This window comes from Blennius ocellaris (genome assembly GCF_963422515.1).
Source record: "Blennius ocellaris genome assembly, chromosome: 1".
Taxonomy (NCBI): Eukaryota; Metazoa; Chordata; class Actinopteri; order Blenniiformes; family Blenniidae; genus Blennius; species Blennius ocellaris.
In genome coordinates this window covers 25975340-25992274 of record NC_137650.1, presented here as the reverse complement: position 1 = coordinate 25992274, position 16935 = coordinate 25975340, and the positions used below count along the sequence as shown (strand labels likewise).

The window sequence follows — 16935 nt, the reverse complement described above, 5'->3', positions numbered from 1 at the left end:
AAGCACAGTTTAATCACAGTGAAAACGTCCTCTGGCAATGTTTTATCTTGTAAATATTTCTTGTGTCTTATCATTTCTGAATGGCTGACTTTCCATGTGTTATCAGTTGCCTCTCATGACTATCCTGAGCGCCAGTCAAGTGCTGGTTACTCATGAGGAAATAATGCGCTGGTGTGAGGGTGGCGGTCACCATGCAGGCAGCCCGATATGAGTCACGGACGGCTGCGGGCAGTTACACTGGACACATTTAGTCTGCTGCCCTTCTTCAAGATTTGCTTACACCTTATCAAATCCAAACAAACGAGCTGGGCGGGTCAAGCTGACAGATTAATGCTGCAAATGTTGCTCTGGGTCTCACTTAGCGCACACTGGAGTGTACATTACTGTGTTTGATAGATGTAGCGAAGCACTGGACAAATTAATTATGATTAAACCCTGGGAAGGTTCACAGCTGAAGGGAATTAGTTGGATGCTTTGGGAAATAAATAAACCAAATTATGAAATGAACTCTAAACATTTCTCACAAAAAAGAACATCTTCCATGGAAAACTGCAGCTCTTAATTTAAAACGTGTAATCATCTGGCTTTAAAGAAACAGATTCCCACTGTACATTAGTTTCTTCCTTTAAAGGGGATGACATGATTGATGCATGTAAAGAAAATGCTTCTCAGGGCTCCTGGAAAAGTTTTCAAACTGAAAAGTGTCCACAGTTTAAAAATGTATCAATAATAGTGATATTTCCCCTGGATTGAACTTCCACATGTCCTGTCTAAATGCGGCAGCTTATTCAGCTCACTGAATACATGCATGAGTTCCATGCAAAGGACAATAATAAACACAGGTGCCCACCAACCCTCTGGAGAGAGTCATTGTCAGCTGTTTTGTCAAGATTTCCAGTCCATATTTCTGCTGGCGAGGCTATAGCCATGTTAAAATATGATAGCTTTAAAAATCAATTCCCCAAAAATGTCAGACTAATCTCTAAAAATCACAGGGCTGAATACGGAGCTGCTTTAGGGGGAGCTGTCAGAGTGAGCAGAGCGAGAGCTGGTGTGCAGAAACATCAAGCGCATGCAGTGCATCAAGTATTTACTGCCTCAGTGCTTTTCTGCAGTGAGTGCTCCATTTGGCTTTGTGTCTGGAGAAGACTTCACCCGGCCACGAGTGTGTGCGAGACCTCAGACGTACAGCTGCAACATCTAAGTCACTCACCAGGCTTTGGTATGACCTTCAGATCAAATTTGACCTTTGAAGTCCCAGCAATCACTGCATACACATTGGCATCTTCCTTCGAAATTGCTTTTATAGTGAGGGAGTGCTTCTTTCCGTCGGCTGCGATGACATATTTTTCGCCACTGGTGATGTCCTTTGAGTTGCACTGCCATTTCACTTTAGCATCAGGCTTCTCTGTCTCCGCCTCAAAGACCACAGAGGACCCCTCTTCGGCCTCCTGAGTCTTTGGTTTCTTGGAAAATGCTGAAACTGAGAGGAAAGAATAAAAAAAAAAAAAAACCTTACTGTATTAATACAATATATCATCTGTGCTGTATGTCATGCATATTAGCACACTTGACAATAAAGCTGACTTTGACTTTGACTTTGATATGTTTTAATACAATATATAATAAAATCTAACTACTGCTTTTTGTTATATTAATAGCTTATATTGCAAAGAAATGTTTGACTTGAAGAAAGAAGAACACATGTGGGTTATTAAATTGTAGAGGAAAAGAAAGAGAAAAACACAGCTATAGACTGAAATTCTAGATCCTCATTATTGGTCATAAGACCACGAAGTCTGAAATGCATACCATTGTCCATGTCAAATTTTTTTTTTTTGTATTCATAAAACCCTTTTATATTTGTGAAATCATCTTTGTAGTAATAATTAATAAAGAATTCAACGAGGAGTCACGGAGAATCATTTAAAAAGACAAAAGTTGAAAAACATACCAAATTACACACAATAAGACATATGAAAGTACCAAGCTCTTCTAGTTGTTGGATGTACAGATTTATTTTCATCAAATGTAGTGAGCACTCTCGCCTTGCAGCCGAGACATCCCCGGCTCAAGTCCATATGGGCTTTTCTGTGTGAAGTCTGCATGTTCTTCCAGTGTGTGTGCGTGCATGTGTGTGTGTGTGTGTGTGTGTGTGTGTGTGTGTGTGTGTGTGTGTGTGTGTGTGTGTGTGTGTGTGTGTGTGTGTGTGTGTGTCCTGCGATGGACCGGTGACCTGTCAAGGGTGTTGGCCTTCCTCAGTGTGTTTTCTTTTAACTCTGCCTCTTTCAGAACCGCTTTGATTGCTGGCCCCGCCCACTTCATTAAGGAATTGGTTTCACCTGCAAGGGGCCTTTAAAAAGCTGGTGGATCATAGTTGGCTCTCTTGTTTGAGTTGTGTGTTGTCTGTAGTAGCAGTTTTCTCTGGAGCTCCCCCAGAAGTATTGGTGGAGACAAGTTGTCTCCCCAGTACAGACGGTTTTCAGGTGCATAAATACCCACTGCTGGTACGCACATGAAGACCGATAGTGAGGCAGTAACCCGGGGGCGCTCTTTAATCACTGTCTCCCATGGCTGTGTATTGCAACTCCGATTGCCTTATCTATCAGAGTTCCTAAAAAGACCATCTTGTAGTACTTTAATTTAGTTTACAAGAGCCGATTTAGTTAACTTGGGCAATTTAATTCATCTGGGCTGGCCAGGAACTGACAAATTACCAAGAAAGGTTGGGCTAAGAGACACAATACTGTCAACTAGAGGAGGAGAAGTTACACTTTGAGAAGGAGAGAATGGGGGCCAAGGTAGTTTTGGAAAGGGACAGAGTTTAAGTAAAAGCTCTGCAAAAGGAAGGGAAAGTACACGAGTCATGTTAAATGTTGGTAGAAGGGGATCTATTGGTTTTGAGGTTGCTGGAAACTTGCATCTTCTGCCAAAATTTGATGGAAAAGATCCAGAAACTTTTATTTTTTTTGCACTGTTTTACTGTGTTACACAGGATAAAGGATGGCCAGATGAGAAAGTTCTCACAGCATGTGAACATCTTCCGGAAAGATATAGATATACAAGTTTGTGAACTGGAAGAAAGGAGACAAGCAAACCCATGTTGAATTTGCTCAGTATACTTTGGCTCATTTAATTGATTTAATGGAGTTGAAGGTTTCTTATTGTCCCACCTTGATACTTGTATCAATGAAAGAAATGGGTAGCAGCATCTTCGGCTGCAGTTCTTGCTGAGGAGTATATTTTAACACGAACGGTTCTCGAGGAACAAAGTGTCTAACAAGTTGTATTATGCCATTTGTCTATATGGTAACAAACTACTATTGAAAAGTTACAAGATCGGTCAGCTCTTGCCATTCTTGCTGATGTCATCTTTCAAAGGGTCCTAAAAATAGTGAGCGTAAGTGACGGCTCTGACGGCCTTTAACACTAACGCCATGTGTCGACAAGCATGGAGCACATATTGGCGTGTTCCAGACGCATGCTATTTCCAGGTATGAGCAGGTCCACATGGCACTGCGAAACCACACAAAACAAAAAAAATCTCCATATGTCCCTTTTGACTCCCCATGTATGAGTTTAAATATAGGATTCAAATGTGCTGGACTAATAAATGAGGCTGTCAAGCTTCAGCTTCAGGGGATGCAGGTATCATAGTCCAGGGATTAGCTGAACTCTATTTTTATGACCCTGGAGACAGAGGAAGAATGAGGTGTCCTTCTTGTCATGCCGTCAGTCATTTCTGTTGCGTTACCTTTCACACCTTTGGCCGACTGTAAACATGCAGACCATGATTCAAAATGAGTTGTGGCTTGTGCTGCCATAGCTGACAAGTGTTTTTCTAAACTGAGTGTAATGCAACTTTCCTTGGCTTTACACTAGGAAAGCAAACAATTAATTCTTTATTTTGGCTTGTTCTTGGCAAAGTGGTTACCGGTATACGAGTCGGCACATCTGTGTATCTGGGTTTAAAAAATTGTCACAATAAAGGTATTTATGGCGAACAACGAAACTCAAATTAACATGTTAATCCATCCACCTGAGGTTTCCCATTCTTCCATATTCATGCCGAACAGATGTTTGTTCGGCATAAATGACTGAATAGATTGACAGCCATATGAGCTTAAGGAATGCCATATTTTAATTTCTCAATTAATATAAATTAGACTTCATGCCTTCAAACTTTGTATATTAAAAAAAAAAAAAACAATAGCAACAATAATAACACTACTGAATAATGTAAACATTAAATGTTGTCTTACCAAGGTCATGTGTACTTCACCTTACTTATACACTTAACTAAAAAATTTAATGTCTATGTTGTCATTAACATTTCCTCTTCACTGCCACTAAATAGAAAGGGAAAGTGAGGGTTATAATTGTTTTTAATGCTGCCGGCTCAAGACGCTCATAACTGTGATTGTCCTGAATAAATCCTTGACACTAAAAGTCTTAACGCACACATGCTGGCCATTTGTGCTCCGCTGTGTCATCTGATACGTGATACTTCGGCTCCATCAAGCCACAAACGGACAGACATTCACTCCCGCTCAAGAGTGCGAAAGAAAACTGTGGAAAGTCATTTGTCAAGTTGGAATCCCGTCAGGCATTTCTGGATCAGCGGCTCATTTTGTGAATGCAGTGATGCTGGAAATGTGACCGTGTCGGTTTCACATCAGAAGATGTTTCCACCTGGACTGTGTGTGACGGGTAACTAAGTTCCTGACACCACCAAAAGGGTTTTAGGGCGACTATCGCACCACTGGAAACATTTTGAGCCGAGGATATATAATTGAATGTGCTATGTTCTGATTTTGGCTGCCGGCTGCCTGACAGTTTGTATTATCCAACGACTTGTGACACCTTATTAAGCCCTGGTAGCTACTGTACATGTTACCATGCCTGCTCCATTTAGAACCATAGACAAAAGATATTTGCCAAATAGTCAGTTATGCAAAAAGTTCTATATGACTAAAAGTTTTTTTTTGTTTTTTTTTTTATTGCATTCTGTTTTTCTTTCACTTTATTCATTATTAGAATATTGGGGACAGACTGGTTAGAAGTGTGAACAAACATTGCGCTTTCACAGTTAATAAAGAAAATAGTCTAACAATGTATGTATTCTGTTGAAATTGTTCAATTATTGTGCAGTCAGATTGTATATCAGAGTGACAAACGTGAAATACTGTCAAAAAAAGATTTGATGTTGTCGACATGTTGACGTGAAATTACCTTGATGAAAGCAGAAATAATTTGACAAAGGCATCTATAAGGTGTTTTGTCACTTACCTGGTTTTTTGACTGGCTCCGGCATCCTAAATGATGTCCTCTCCTTAACAGCGTGACTCCCTATTCCTGAACAGTCTGCTCTCTATCTCAACACTCCTGCCTTTTAATAGTGCTCCACACTTTCCACACTGGCTCCTCTCCTTTCATGAACCATCCCACCTCTTGCATTTTTTTTTCTACCCCCCCTCTGCTCAACACAATGTCCAAAAAAACAGCAGCCACCCACTCAAACACCCCATCAAAGCTCATCCCATCGCAGCAGTAACCCGGCCCCCACCCAGACCCCCACCCCAGTCACCCAGCCACGTCTGACCCTGTGCTATATTTCAACCATCCTTTCCTCCAGCACCTCGGCTGAATGACAAGCCTCAAGTGAAAGGGAGGGGATGGGATGTAAGGCAGTGTTTATATTTAGACCCTTGAATCTCAAAAAGGTTTGTTTGTCTCTCCTCACATCTGTGTCACACTGTAAGTCTAACAATGATAATTTACCATCAAATATTATATCCACAAAACTGTGAATGTGTATTTTAAGTCTGCCCAGCAAGTACCAAGTTGCAAGAACTGAAAAACAGTGGTACATTATATTACACTATACTGTACTGCACCACAACATACTCCAACTTTGTATATTATTCGATTTTTTGGTATATTATACTTCAGTTGAATTTAGACTAGGTAATCTTACACCAGGTAAACTGTGATGTTTTTAAACTCATAAATCCAATACAGAATCAATTTGTATTGAAAATGACAATGACCTCTGTTTCTAGCCATATTACACATTATGCATTATTATTTGTCTAAAAACATGTTTTGAAACTAGATATTTCATCAAGGTAAATGAAACAAAATGCCTATCATTGAAAATGCATGTCAGTACTACCTGAAGAGTACTTTGTGATTTGACTTTTTTGAGCAAAAGTAGATTTACTTGTACAACGTGTCAGTTGTCAAATGTAACATTGAGTTTTCAGCACTCCTTTTAACTCTTTACTTGTCAATACTGTATTACACTATACCGTACTAATATTGCATACTGTATACTGAATTTAAATATAAAGTAGCAGCTGGTAGCTCAATTAAATTCAACTTTTAATGTAAACAAATGAGGAGCTGCTGTCTCCGTCCTGTATAAGACCTAATTAACATATTGAGCTTTACCATTCGCCAGATCCATAAAATTAATTGGTCACAATAGTCTGTCATTGTCATTTGTTAATGAGGAACGGGAAATTGGGAAGTTGAAACTTGAAATGGGGTTCAATTCCCCCGAAGCTTGAAATGGGAAGTTTTCTTCCCCAGAAACAAACTTGGCATCACTTCAAAGAATTTGTGTGAATCTACATCAGAACTATTATTTCTTAATAACTCACCCTTGACAATATTGTACTGAAAATAGTATTTAGTTTGCCAGCTACTGAAAACTGCTGTGATTTTAAATGTGTAAATTTAATTGGCATACAATGATTGTTTCAATAAAATGTGAGCTTGTGTTGGTGATTATATACTATACTATACTATACTGTTCAATTACTTATTTGGCTCTTTGTAGGCTCTATTCTACCATAATACATTCAGATCTCTTTGTTTTTACCTTCCCATCTGTTAGTTATGAACATCAATTACTACTTGACCATTGTGGGGAGCTGTTGGCACTTGGGACAGCAGGTGCTGTAGTAATTTAATATCTACTGTCTGCATACTGCACATTGCATATCAGTGAACGGCAGCTCCTTTGTACTACTGTATTTCTGTATCATATCATTTTTCAAAAATGTGTCTGAAGGGGAATCAAGATTGTGGTGTTAAGGAACTTGATTAATTGTGCAGAGATTGTATAAACTCTTGAATAAAATATGGAATATAAAAAAGAAAATGGGAAAATGATAGAGGAAAATGACCTAGAAACAGAACTGCTTTAACTATTTATATACACATGAAATTTCCATGTCACTGCTCACACCTTCAATGACTATGAGGCTATAGAGCAGACGACTGCAGTGTGTCAGAATACAGTCAGATATAAGTAAGTACTGGGTGACAAGCCACTTCACCTCTCCAGTCTTGTATTAACCTCGTACTTCCCTATAGTTCACAATTTATCTTTTTATCTGTAACAACTGATGACAATCCTCTATTAAACTTGAGGAAATTTCATACCTTTCTTATTTGTGTTATTTCAGTAAAACATATCTCAGTTACATAAAATCATTTATTTCACAAGCAACTCTCAGATATTACACACAAGTTAATTTATTTGTACAAATCATTCCTTTTCCTCTGAATGAATATGATCTCACAACATCTTAAATAATTACAGCTGGCTGTTAAAGTTGACTTTGTGTCTCCTGCTTGTGTTAAGCATAAAATAGCTTTTGAAACATGTACACAAATCAATATTACCAGAAATTTTGAGAACATTAAAACACAAGGCTAAAGTTATCTGTACCTATAAATTGAACAAGACGGGAAAACAAAAATATACCAAACTTAAAAAAAATAGAATATATTTTGTGTGTACATTAAAAGGCATACTGACTGATTGTCTATGAATGCAGTGCAACCGCTCCTTCATCACCTTTTATTTTGATTCCTTTGCGTACCTGAGGAACTAATAAACATATGGACAGAACGTGAGGTATTTACTTTAATGCCACGGGTGAGATGATAGAACTGATGCACTCCTCATGGCTGTCTTGTCTCAAAGACATTTTTAATATGAGGCTTTCAAGAGGTTTCAACTCCATTCCTTCTCAAGACAGTAGTTGGTAGACGTATTTGAGAATCAAGACTGAATTTTATGTTTGTACCCTCACACAGTTTTATACATTAGCAAGGCCAGGAAGCAATAACACAAATATTATAAACAAAAAAAGAAACCAAAATGCATACAAAAGATAATAGAAACAAATAGACACAGTCTTAAAAAATAAAAACAAATATTTCTGTTGAGTTTTCTAGCTAACACTAGTTTGATCAAAGTTTGGTCATTTTTTCAGGAAGCCTTCAACTCGAATATCAGTTAAATTTTTTAATCTCTTATTGCATTATATAACAGAGGTGCTTTTATTACATCACTGATAGTCAGACTGCACTAATTATAGTCCATCCTGGATGTAGTTGTGAACTGTACCTGGCCGGGTTGGCTGGGATCGACTCTTCAGTATGGAAAACGCAGATATAGGTGGATGGAGGTTTGCTGAATATGTACACAGCACATGAACTTCCCCTACAGTAACAGCTTGTTCTGATTGGAGTTTTGTAAATGTCGGACCGTGAGTATCACATGACTTGCAGTTAAAACTTTAGCAAAAGCTGAGGCTAAAAGTTTCAGAAATGTACAAACGGAAACAATTTCTACATCTGTACACACATGGAAATGGCAATCGCACGTTTTCATATATGGTCCAAACTTTTATTTCCATGCAATAGTCATCAAGATATTTGAACAAACTAAGTTTTCTGTTTCTGTCAACAGTTACTCGAATAAGAGTTTCTCGGCTTTAAGCAATCTCGGTCCAAAGTTTCAGTTATATTAGCTTGTGTCTACAAAGACCTGGCCCGTATGTTATGCTGCTACTAATATAATGCTTTTATTTCTTCTTCTACCTGGAACAGTAAGTACCGAGTGAAACAACAAAAACTTTTGCTGTAAATGCCACATGTTCCATCGCTTCTTCCTGACATTTCAGCATCCCCCCCGCCTACATGTATTTTCTCTCCAGATGAGTCTTTCCGAGGACTTCGTCGCTGAACTGGTACGTCAGCTTCTTCTTTATCTTTTTCACCTCTCCAGTTTTGCCGTAGTTGCGCAGGGCGCGAGCCATCTTCTGATAGGTCATTTTTTTACGGTTTCCCTTCTGGATTCCCCAGCGGTGTGCGAGAGCCTCCTTGTGTTTGGACGAAAACTGGAATGTCCCCTTGTCTCTGTCCACCCACCAGATACTGTCCTTCATGTCTCCGTTCCTTAAAAGGTCCAACAGGAACTGGTACAAGCGGATCTTCTTTTTGTTGCCTTTGGAAACATCAGTGTTGCATCATTAGAATTTAGAAAGTATAGTTCTTTTTGTTGTTCACAATGTCAGCAATATATGTTTTACTCATTAGAACAAAAGCTATAATTTTATATATATATATATATATATATATATATATATATATATATATATATATATATATATATATATATATATATATATATATACATGGAATGGAAAAATGGAAAAAAAAAACATCTTGTTGACAGAATAACACAAGTTAAAACTATTTTCTCTAACAAATACAATATATTAATGTGTCATTTAAGGCCTTGAGGGCCTCCTGCAGAACAAGTCCAGCAGAGTATATCTAAATTTGTATATGGCGTACTATTTCTTTGGAACATTTTGATGGAAACATTACATACATGTGTAACTCTTCAATTCAGATAGACACAACCTTTTTTCGGGGGGACATTTGTCATTACAAATGTCACCTAAAGCACAAGAGAAAATGCTCCTCAGGACAACTTGTTGTGATTATTATTAGCAATATATGACTGGCTCACATCAACTCTTCTATTTGTTTCAAGACATTTGTGTTTTTCCTTACTATCAGTTATAAAAAATTGTTTCAAATGGTGGTCCTATTGTATGCTTCGAATATTAAAAGGCATAAAACCCAGGGCAATGCAGTTTTAGCTCAAAGCAAGAAAGAACCAGCTTGTGTAATATCGTGTCCCTCCATGTCTTTCGAGGACTGTCTATCTCTTGAGGACATACTGTTTTTTGCTCTGTGCTGACAGAAGTAGCCTCCAGTGCCACTTAATGATCAACATGAGGGTGAAAGAAAACCTAGAAAAAGGCCATATGCACCATTTAGAGATATATGCACTACCTCAACGTCAAGGGTTAACTCCACGGCCCACGAGAATGAACACGGGCACTTTAAGCACATTGTCTGCCAGACACTACTCAAGCTCAGCTGATGCTGTCAAAGCCTAAGTCAGCCAAAAGAGGAAGTGTGGATGATGTTTAGTAATCTCGCCAACAATGGTTAAAGGTACAGAAAAAGAAGTATCATTAAGAACAAAGTTCCACTGACGCAGAGACTCGGTGACTCTGGTAGGAGTGATGAGTCAGACGGCTCAGCTGGTGAAGCAGGTTTTATACCCCATATCCATATGTCGACGTGTCCTTGAGCAAGACACTGAACCCCAAACTGCTCCCGATGGATGGATTGAGCGCCTCGCATGGCAGCCGCCTACGTTCGTGTGTGTCTATGTGTGAATAGCGAATGTGCAAAGTGTTTATGACTGCTACTGCTATATGAGGGAAATCTGTTTGCCAAATGCATCTGATGTAGAGTCCAAGCATAAAGCTATACCACCGCAGGAGTTTCATGTCAAAGATCCTCCACAAGTCACAGGAAACACTATTAAAGTAGTGAGCAGGATGGTGAATCTGATTATCTTTTCATTCTCAAACTGACCACTATTGTAAAAGTAAATTTTCTGAGGTCCAAATTAATTAGAAAACGCAACGTCTCTGTTTCTCTATGACCTCCTTCCAATGAACATGCAGGACAAGCAATACGAAGGCTGTTGTGCAACCATTGACTCATTGCAAAAAAAGGCAACTGAAGTTGTCAGCAGAACGCGAAGCTGACACGATTCAATGACAAACCTCCGCTATCCATCCGAGTGCAAGAGAGACCACGCTCATCCATATTTCAGCAGCTGCCTTTGGAGCGACTCTGCTGATTGTATGTTTCACTGGCGACCAGCAACTACTGCTTATCGGATAATTCAATGCTGCAGCTGAAGTCGTCGCTTCTCCTGGTTTAAGAGAAACCACTGACACGTGTTTGTTCAACGATATGCACCAAAGAAAATTATTGGTCTGAAACTGTACAAGTGCAAGGTCAAAGGCAACGCTTCAAGACCTTGATGAAACTTAAGTCACTTTGCTGACTTAGCACTTCCAGATATACAATGGCCTGGATGGCTGGGAGTCTTCACACAGTCTGCAGCACAGTTGGTATGTCTGAAAGTGTCTGTGATAACTGCCCCGGATCCACATTCGCGTACACTATGAAACATAAGTCTGCTTCCTCACCCAGCTCTCCCGTTGTGACGTAGGAGACTCGATCCCTCAAGCACTCCTCGTCAGAAACCTCCAGTGGGGGACTTCGTTCTCCGTGCTCCTCGTCATCCGAGCTGCGCTGGGACGGGTGTGGAGGGTACACTGTCCGAGGGAAGAAGGCCACCTAAAACAATGAAATCAAACGTTTATTAGCTTTTAAATGAAGGCTGCTGGTGAAATAACGTATTTATGTAGTGCCAGAAAAAACACAATTGGCTACACCTCAAGTTATAGACTCTCTTAAATAGTTCAGATTAACTCGCAATTTAAATACACTCAAACATGTATGCTTCTCAAGTATGGGAAAATCCAGCATTATAATTAGTCTGACAATGTATGACGGAAGCGTTGAAGGAAGATTGGGGGGAAAAAAACTCCAGGAGAACAATGTCTGAACCATGTAGGAGTCATTTTGATGGGAGATTAAAATAGATGACAATTTGTACAACTTGAAGTGTTTTACTTCACTAAACTTTAAATGTAGTAATTCTAGTTTCTTTATGTTTTGTTTTGTTTTGTGCTATCTATCAGGACTTTCAGCAATTTGCTAACAACCACAATGTGTCTTAGGCTTTATCAAACACATGCACTGAGGTGTGTGTGTGTGTGTGTGTGTGTGTGTGTGTGTGTGTGTGTGTGTGTGTGTGTGTGTGTGTGTGTGTGTGTGTGTGTGTGTGTGTGTGTGTGTGTGTGTGTGTGTGTGTGTGTGTGTGTGTGTGTGTGTGTGTGTGTGTGTGTGTGTGTGTGTGTGTTTCTGAAACAAACGGTTTGGTTGATCTTCTCTCTGCATGAGCTGTGATGTGTGGACGCTGCTATATCCGTGTGACTAACTGAGCAACACTTGTCAATGTGTTCCTACTGTCCTGTATTCGCGAAGCGTCTGCCTGTTCATACCATCAAAACTGTCAGTGGTTTTACATGTGAGCTTCAGCTGTGAACAGTGTTATTTTCGTGTGATATTTAAATTGGTGTATTAAAAGTCTGAGCTTTTTTTTTTTTTGTAATCACTCAAAAATCTTTCTCTCACAAGAATGGCAGGGGTGAACTTTCAGTTGTTCACATGTAAAAGAAAAAAAAAAACACAAACTGTTTAAACTGGTTAGTAATTCTTTGTTATAGTTTCATGAAGCTACTTTTACTTTCACATGTTTGTTTCAGCTTCAAGTCTATACACAAGGTATGAAAAAGCATCAATCTATGATGATTTTACTTGTGTGATTATTGCATGAAAAATAATTTTCTTATCATTTCAGAAGCCTGAAGTTTTGGTGTTGTTAATGGCTGTATGGACTCATCAGTAAAATAAGTCTCACTAAAGCCTGCAACCATGACAACTATCACACCTATGATTTTTCACGCTGGCTTACTCTAAAAGTTAAGTTCACTGCCATTACATTTACATCTCATACAGTTCTCAACATTTTTATTGAAACAATAGATTCAAGACAACGTATAATTTTCTGTTGATGATTTCTTGTAAAAAGAAACAAACAACAACAAAACCAAAGAATTGGGCCTGTTTGGAAAAGAACCTCCTTTCCAATGGTTATAAACATCTCCACTTCTGTTATTTGACATATTTAACAATATGTATTGCATATTTTTTACTTTTCTGACCAACATAACTCTGCATCCAACACAGGATACGTTTCCACCTGCTTGAGTCTTCTTGTACCAAACAAGAAATCTCTGTTCCAGTTCACTGCTTCGCGACTGGAAGGTGGAAGACGGAAGACATTTCTGTGAATGAATTGTGAGAGCCATTTCACAGAAACTGTTGTATTTAGAATTAAAATGATAAAGAAACTTTTCCGGAAACTCAAAGAGATTCACTTCCTGAATTTTCAACAGACCCTTCGACCGCCTCCAACTCCCCATATATCTTGTGATTTAAATCCAAATGTTAAATCTGTTGATTTTAAAGATCGGCTTTATGTTTTTAATCATTTGACAATATAGCAAAATACAGGAAAACATGTCACGAGGCCTTTAAATAATTATTGTAGCCAGTCTCTTCTTTGTGTATAATGAACAACTCCGCAACATTAAGCAAAGTTTGAACAATGTTTTTCCCTCTCACTTAGTATTTACTGGGTAAGGCTACTCAAATAGTTTCAATGTGTCTTAAGACGTTTTGAATCTTTTCCACATTATTTCTTCAAATAGTTGAAACTGTTCAGATATCAGACACTTTGCATGACTTTGGGGTTGCTATTTTACTGCACTTTTGTTTTTTTACTTTTTGTTGATGCTTTATTACATATTTAGTGGATGCAGATTAGTAAATAGTTAAATACTTGGCAATATTTTCTGTATATTTCTGCATTTTGTTCTCTATTGCTCCTTTTAGCAAGTATTTTTTTAAACTTCTGCTTAAAAAATGATAAATTAATTTGTAGTATGTCTGAGCGGCACACATTGGCAGGGAGTTGATTTTTGATCATGTTGGATTTGTGTTTGGTTAATGTAAAAATGGCTCACATATGTTCATGTAGCTGAGGTTCTCTCGTGAAATTGTGTAATACATCACCAATTTATTTCATGGCTATAGTGCACTGTGTTATGTTTAGAGCCAAGCGGCCTGGCCACAATTAGAGGGTCCTAGTTTAAAGGGCTAAGTGTAGAAAATTGCAATCAGTTATGTCAACATGGTATTCCAACCTAAGATCCTTGAAATTTACTCACAATCATTATTGTTGATCACTTCAACAACAAGAGTGGGAACGATTATCCCCTGGCTACAATGTGTGGAGCGTTTGTCTTGGTTGCTGTGGTTTTGCTGCTGGTCGGCTGAAGGACTTACAGGTTGTTGTAACATGTGTGCATGTGCCCCAAGGTTTGGATCAAGCAGGGTTTCAGCTTCATATTGGATGTTGTCGTGTCGTATGAGGCCAGACGGGTGCAGAGCCTGCACACTCTGCAGCTCTGTGAAGTTCGTCTCTTGGAGGTTCTCGAACTCGACAGGGTGCACGTGACGGTGAGGGTGGTAGTCCCAGTGTTCTAAATGGAGAAGGTGAGAGTCACAACAGCTCGCCTTCTTTTCACACTTGCAACATGTACAATAAAGAAAAGACAGACGCGTTCATTTCATCCATTTAAACTCGCATATGGTGGGGGGTAAAAAAAAAAAAGAAAAGAAAAGTTCAAAAGGAGCCAGACATGACTTATTCAAATTAAACAAGCCTGATAGTATTCCTGTGAAGTTGACATTAAGCCAAGCAACTTATAAGTGTTTAAGTTTGCTTTGACTCGGTAAAGGAGAGAAACAAAAAATTCAGCATGAAGCCCTTTCCTATTTGTTGTGAGCACTGAGAGTGCCGAGTTTGAATTCGACTCTTTTTCACATTGTCCTTGTCTGTTTTTGTCCCGCAAAATTGGAGGAAAAACAAAGTAAAGTAGGAAAATTTCACAAGCATTCTTCAAAACCCAAAGTTTTCGACACATTTTATTGTGACCGTGAAAACACACACACACCAAAGAAAGGACAGAAAGCTTTTCGCATGCAAGTAGCCGCTAAAATACAGTGTATGCAACTACAATATTAATCATCCAGTTGCTTAATCCGTATAACTTGTATTTGAATTTTTGGGGGGTTTTTGATTCAGATGTGAAACATTTGAATATTAGACGTCATATATTTTTATCTTTTAAATCTCCCCCCCACCCACCCACCCCCTGATTTCAGTTGTTTTTCCACAACATTCAAAGCAGTCGATTACAAGTGGAGAAAGTAAAGCACCTCTGTTGTATCAACAAAACCCCATGGGGCGAAAGTTTTTCTGTTTGTAGTCGTGGCGGCCGAAAGAAATGGCATCTGTTTCCTGTGTTCCTTACACCCTAATGTGGTGTGCTACAGCTGCACACACTGCTGTCTTTTTTTATGCACAATACACTAAAAAAGCCTACGTTTCCACATTAGACCAAGCTGAACAGCGGATGACTGAAAGGAACTGTAATGTTTGACAATAAAATTGTGAATACTACATGGATTCTGTGTAACTTCCCTTTGGTGAAAAAAATAAAATAAAATTTCTGCATTTAAATGAATTCCCTTCTATTGTAATTTAAAATGTAATTCAATAACGATAGGTCATCCAAGTTTGTAAAATCAACATATTGTTTTAAAGAAACAAAGCTGATGTTGAAGGAAAAACTCACCTGCCTGGATATCTCCATCTAAGACGTATGGATTATAATATTCTGCAATTGGATGCCTGTAGATCTCAGAATCGTATATTTCTTCTGAAGGCTGCAGGAAAAAGACATGAAATGACAACACAGTAGAGGTGTGGGCATAGACAATAATAATTGTATTAGCCAATTATTGTTTAGGAAACTCCTTTTGACATATTTACATCTTAAACGGATGAAGAGCTGTCGGCTCAAGAAAACACTTTTTTCTCCCTCCTTTTTCTTGCTTCTACACCACTGAAACTCTTGAGAAAAGTTTTGAGTTTCATTTTCATGCTACCCGTAGTATAAAAGACTTACAGCTTGTGCCCTGTCTTCAGATTGAAAAAGAAGCCACATTAAGAGATCTGCTAAGAAAAAACTTTGTGTCGCCCGTTACCACGACTTTTGAAATGGTTTTTTTCTTTATGCGCTATTTTGAATAAATATAACTTTTCCAGGGCCTTTTTCAATAGCTGGACATAGTTTTTTTTTTTAATGTAGATAATTATTTGAAAAGAAAATCATACTTACAGGTGGGATGAGGTAACTCTCCATTCTGTATGGATGCAACATGGAGACCTCTTGTCCAACAGACCGACTGTCAGATGCTTTGCTGGCAAAACGCTCACACAACCTTTCAAAACTTTTGCGGCACCATTGCACAATGTTACAAAATTTCCTCTCAACGAATTCCAAAAATGTCTCCCTCTCTCTTATTGTAACGCATGTGCGTGTGACCCTAATTGCTCTTCTGAGTCCTTCAGAGGCTGCGAGAGATAAAATGAAATGAACAAAGTTTACAGTTGGACTGTAAAGTGAAAAAGGAACTTTTGACTTCTGTAAAATTTGGGTGGGCGGAAGCGACAGAGTGTGTCGACTAAAGGTTCCTGGCCATTGACGATTTGTCGGGGGAGACCATGAAACTTCTCATTTATCAGGCTCTATACCCTGTCTCCTCCCTCTTTCTCCTTCCAAAAATGTCCTTCAGGTGATGGGCTGCAAGGAATCCTTTGCACATTGCTTCAAATCATTCACGTTTCTGAAATACACTTCATGCGAATATTGGATGCATATGAATGTTTCCTGCAAAAACAAATGCAGATTAAAACAAATATTACGGCATTTGAAGGATTTATGTCTTGTTTTGAAGACAATCAAGCAGTCCATAGTTGAATTCATGCACAATGTGGCAGACTATGGAAAAACAACATGTTATAATGGATTTAGTTCAACTTTTGAGGATAAACTGGGGAGTGAAAAAGTGTCAAGAATAAATGTACTCTCTTCACTACATAGAGATAAATTACAGCTCTTTTTATCAGTCCTCTGACTTTAAAACAAATCCAGA

At 38.6% G+C, this 16935-nt stretch overlaps 2 protein-coding genes across 2 annotated transcripts in view; both read right to left on the bottom strand.

Moving 5' to 3' along the window:
* Nucleotides 1-5417, bottom strand: part of mybpc3 (myosin binding protein C3) — a 35698-nt gene extending 30281 nt beyond the window's left edge. Inside the window, exons 1-2 of the mRNA XM_080500274.1 lie at nucleotides 5290-5417; nucleotides 1214-1483 (exon numbers count right to left, since the gene is read on the bottom strand). Coding sequence (XP_080356400.1) covers nucleotides 1214-1483; nucleotides 5290-5314 — 295 coding nt within the window. The 5' untranslated portion in view covers nucleotides 5315-5417. The remainder of the gene's footprint in view (nucleotides 1-1213; nucleotides 1484-5289) is intronic.
* A 2202-nt stretch (nucleotides 5418-7619) lies between these two features.
* Nucleotides 7620-16335, bottom strand: spi1b (Spi-1 proto-oncogene b). The gene is made up of 5 exons (XM_080494268.1): nucleotides 16119-16335; nucleotides 15573-15663; nucleotides 14218-14414; nucleotides 11388-11538; nucleotides 7620-9307 (listed from the first exon to the last, which is right to left on the bottom strand). Exons 1-5 carry the CDS (start codon nucleotides 16158-16160, stop codon nucleotides 8997-8999), a joined length of 792 nt encoding a protein of 263 aa, XP_080350394.1. The 5' UTR covers nucleotides 16161-16335; the 3' UTR covers nucleotides 7620-8996.
* Between the last annotated feature and the right edge of the window lie 600 nt (nucleotides 16336-16935).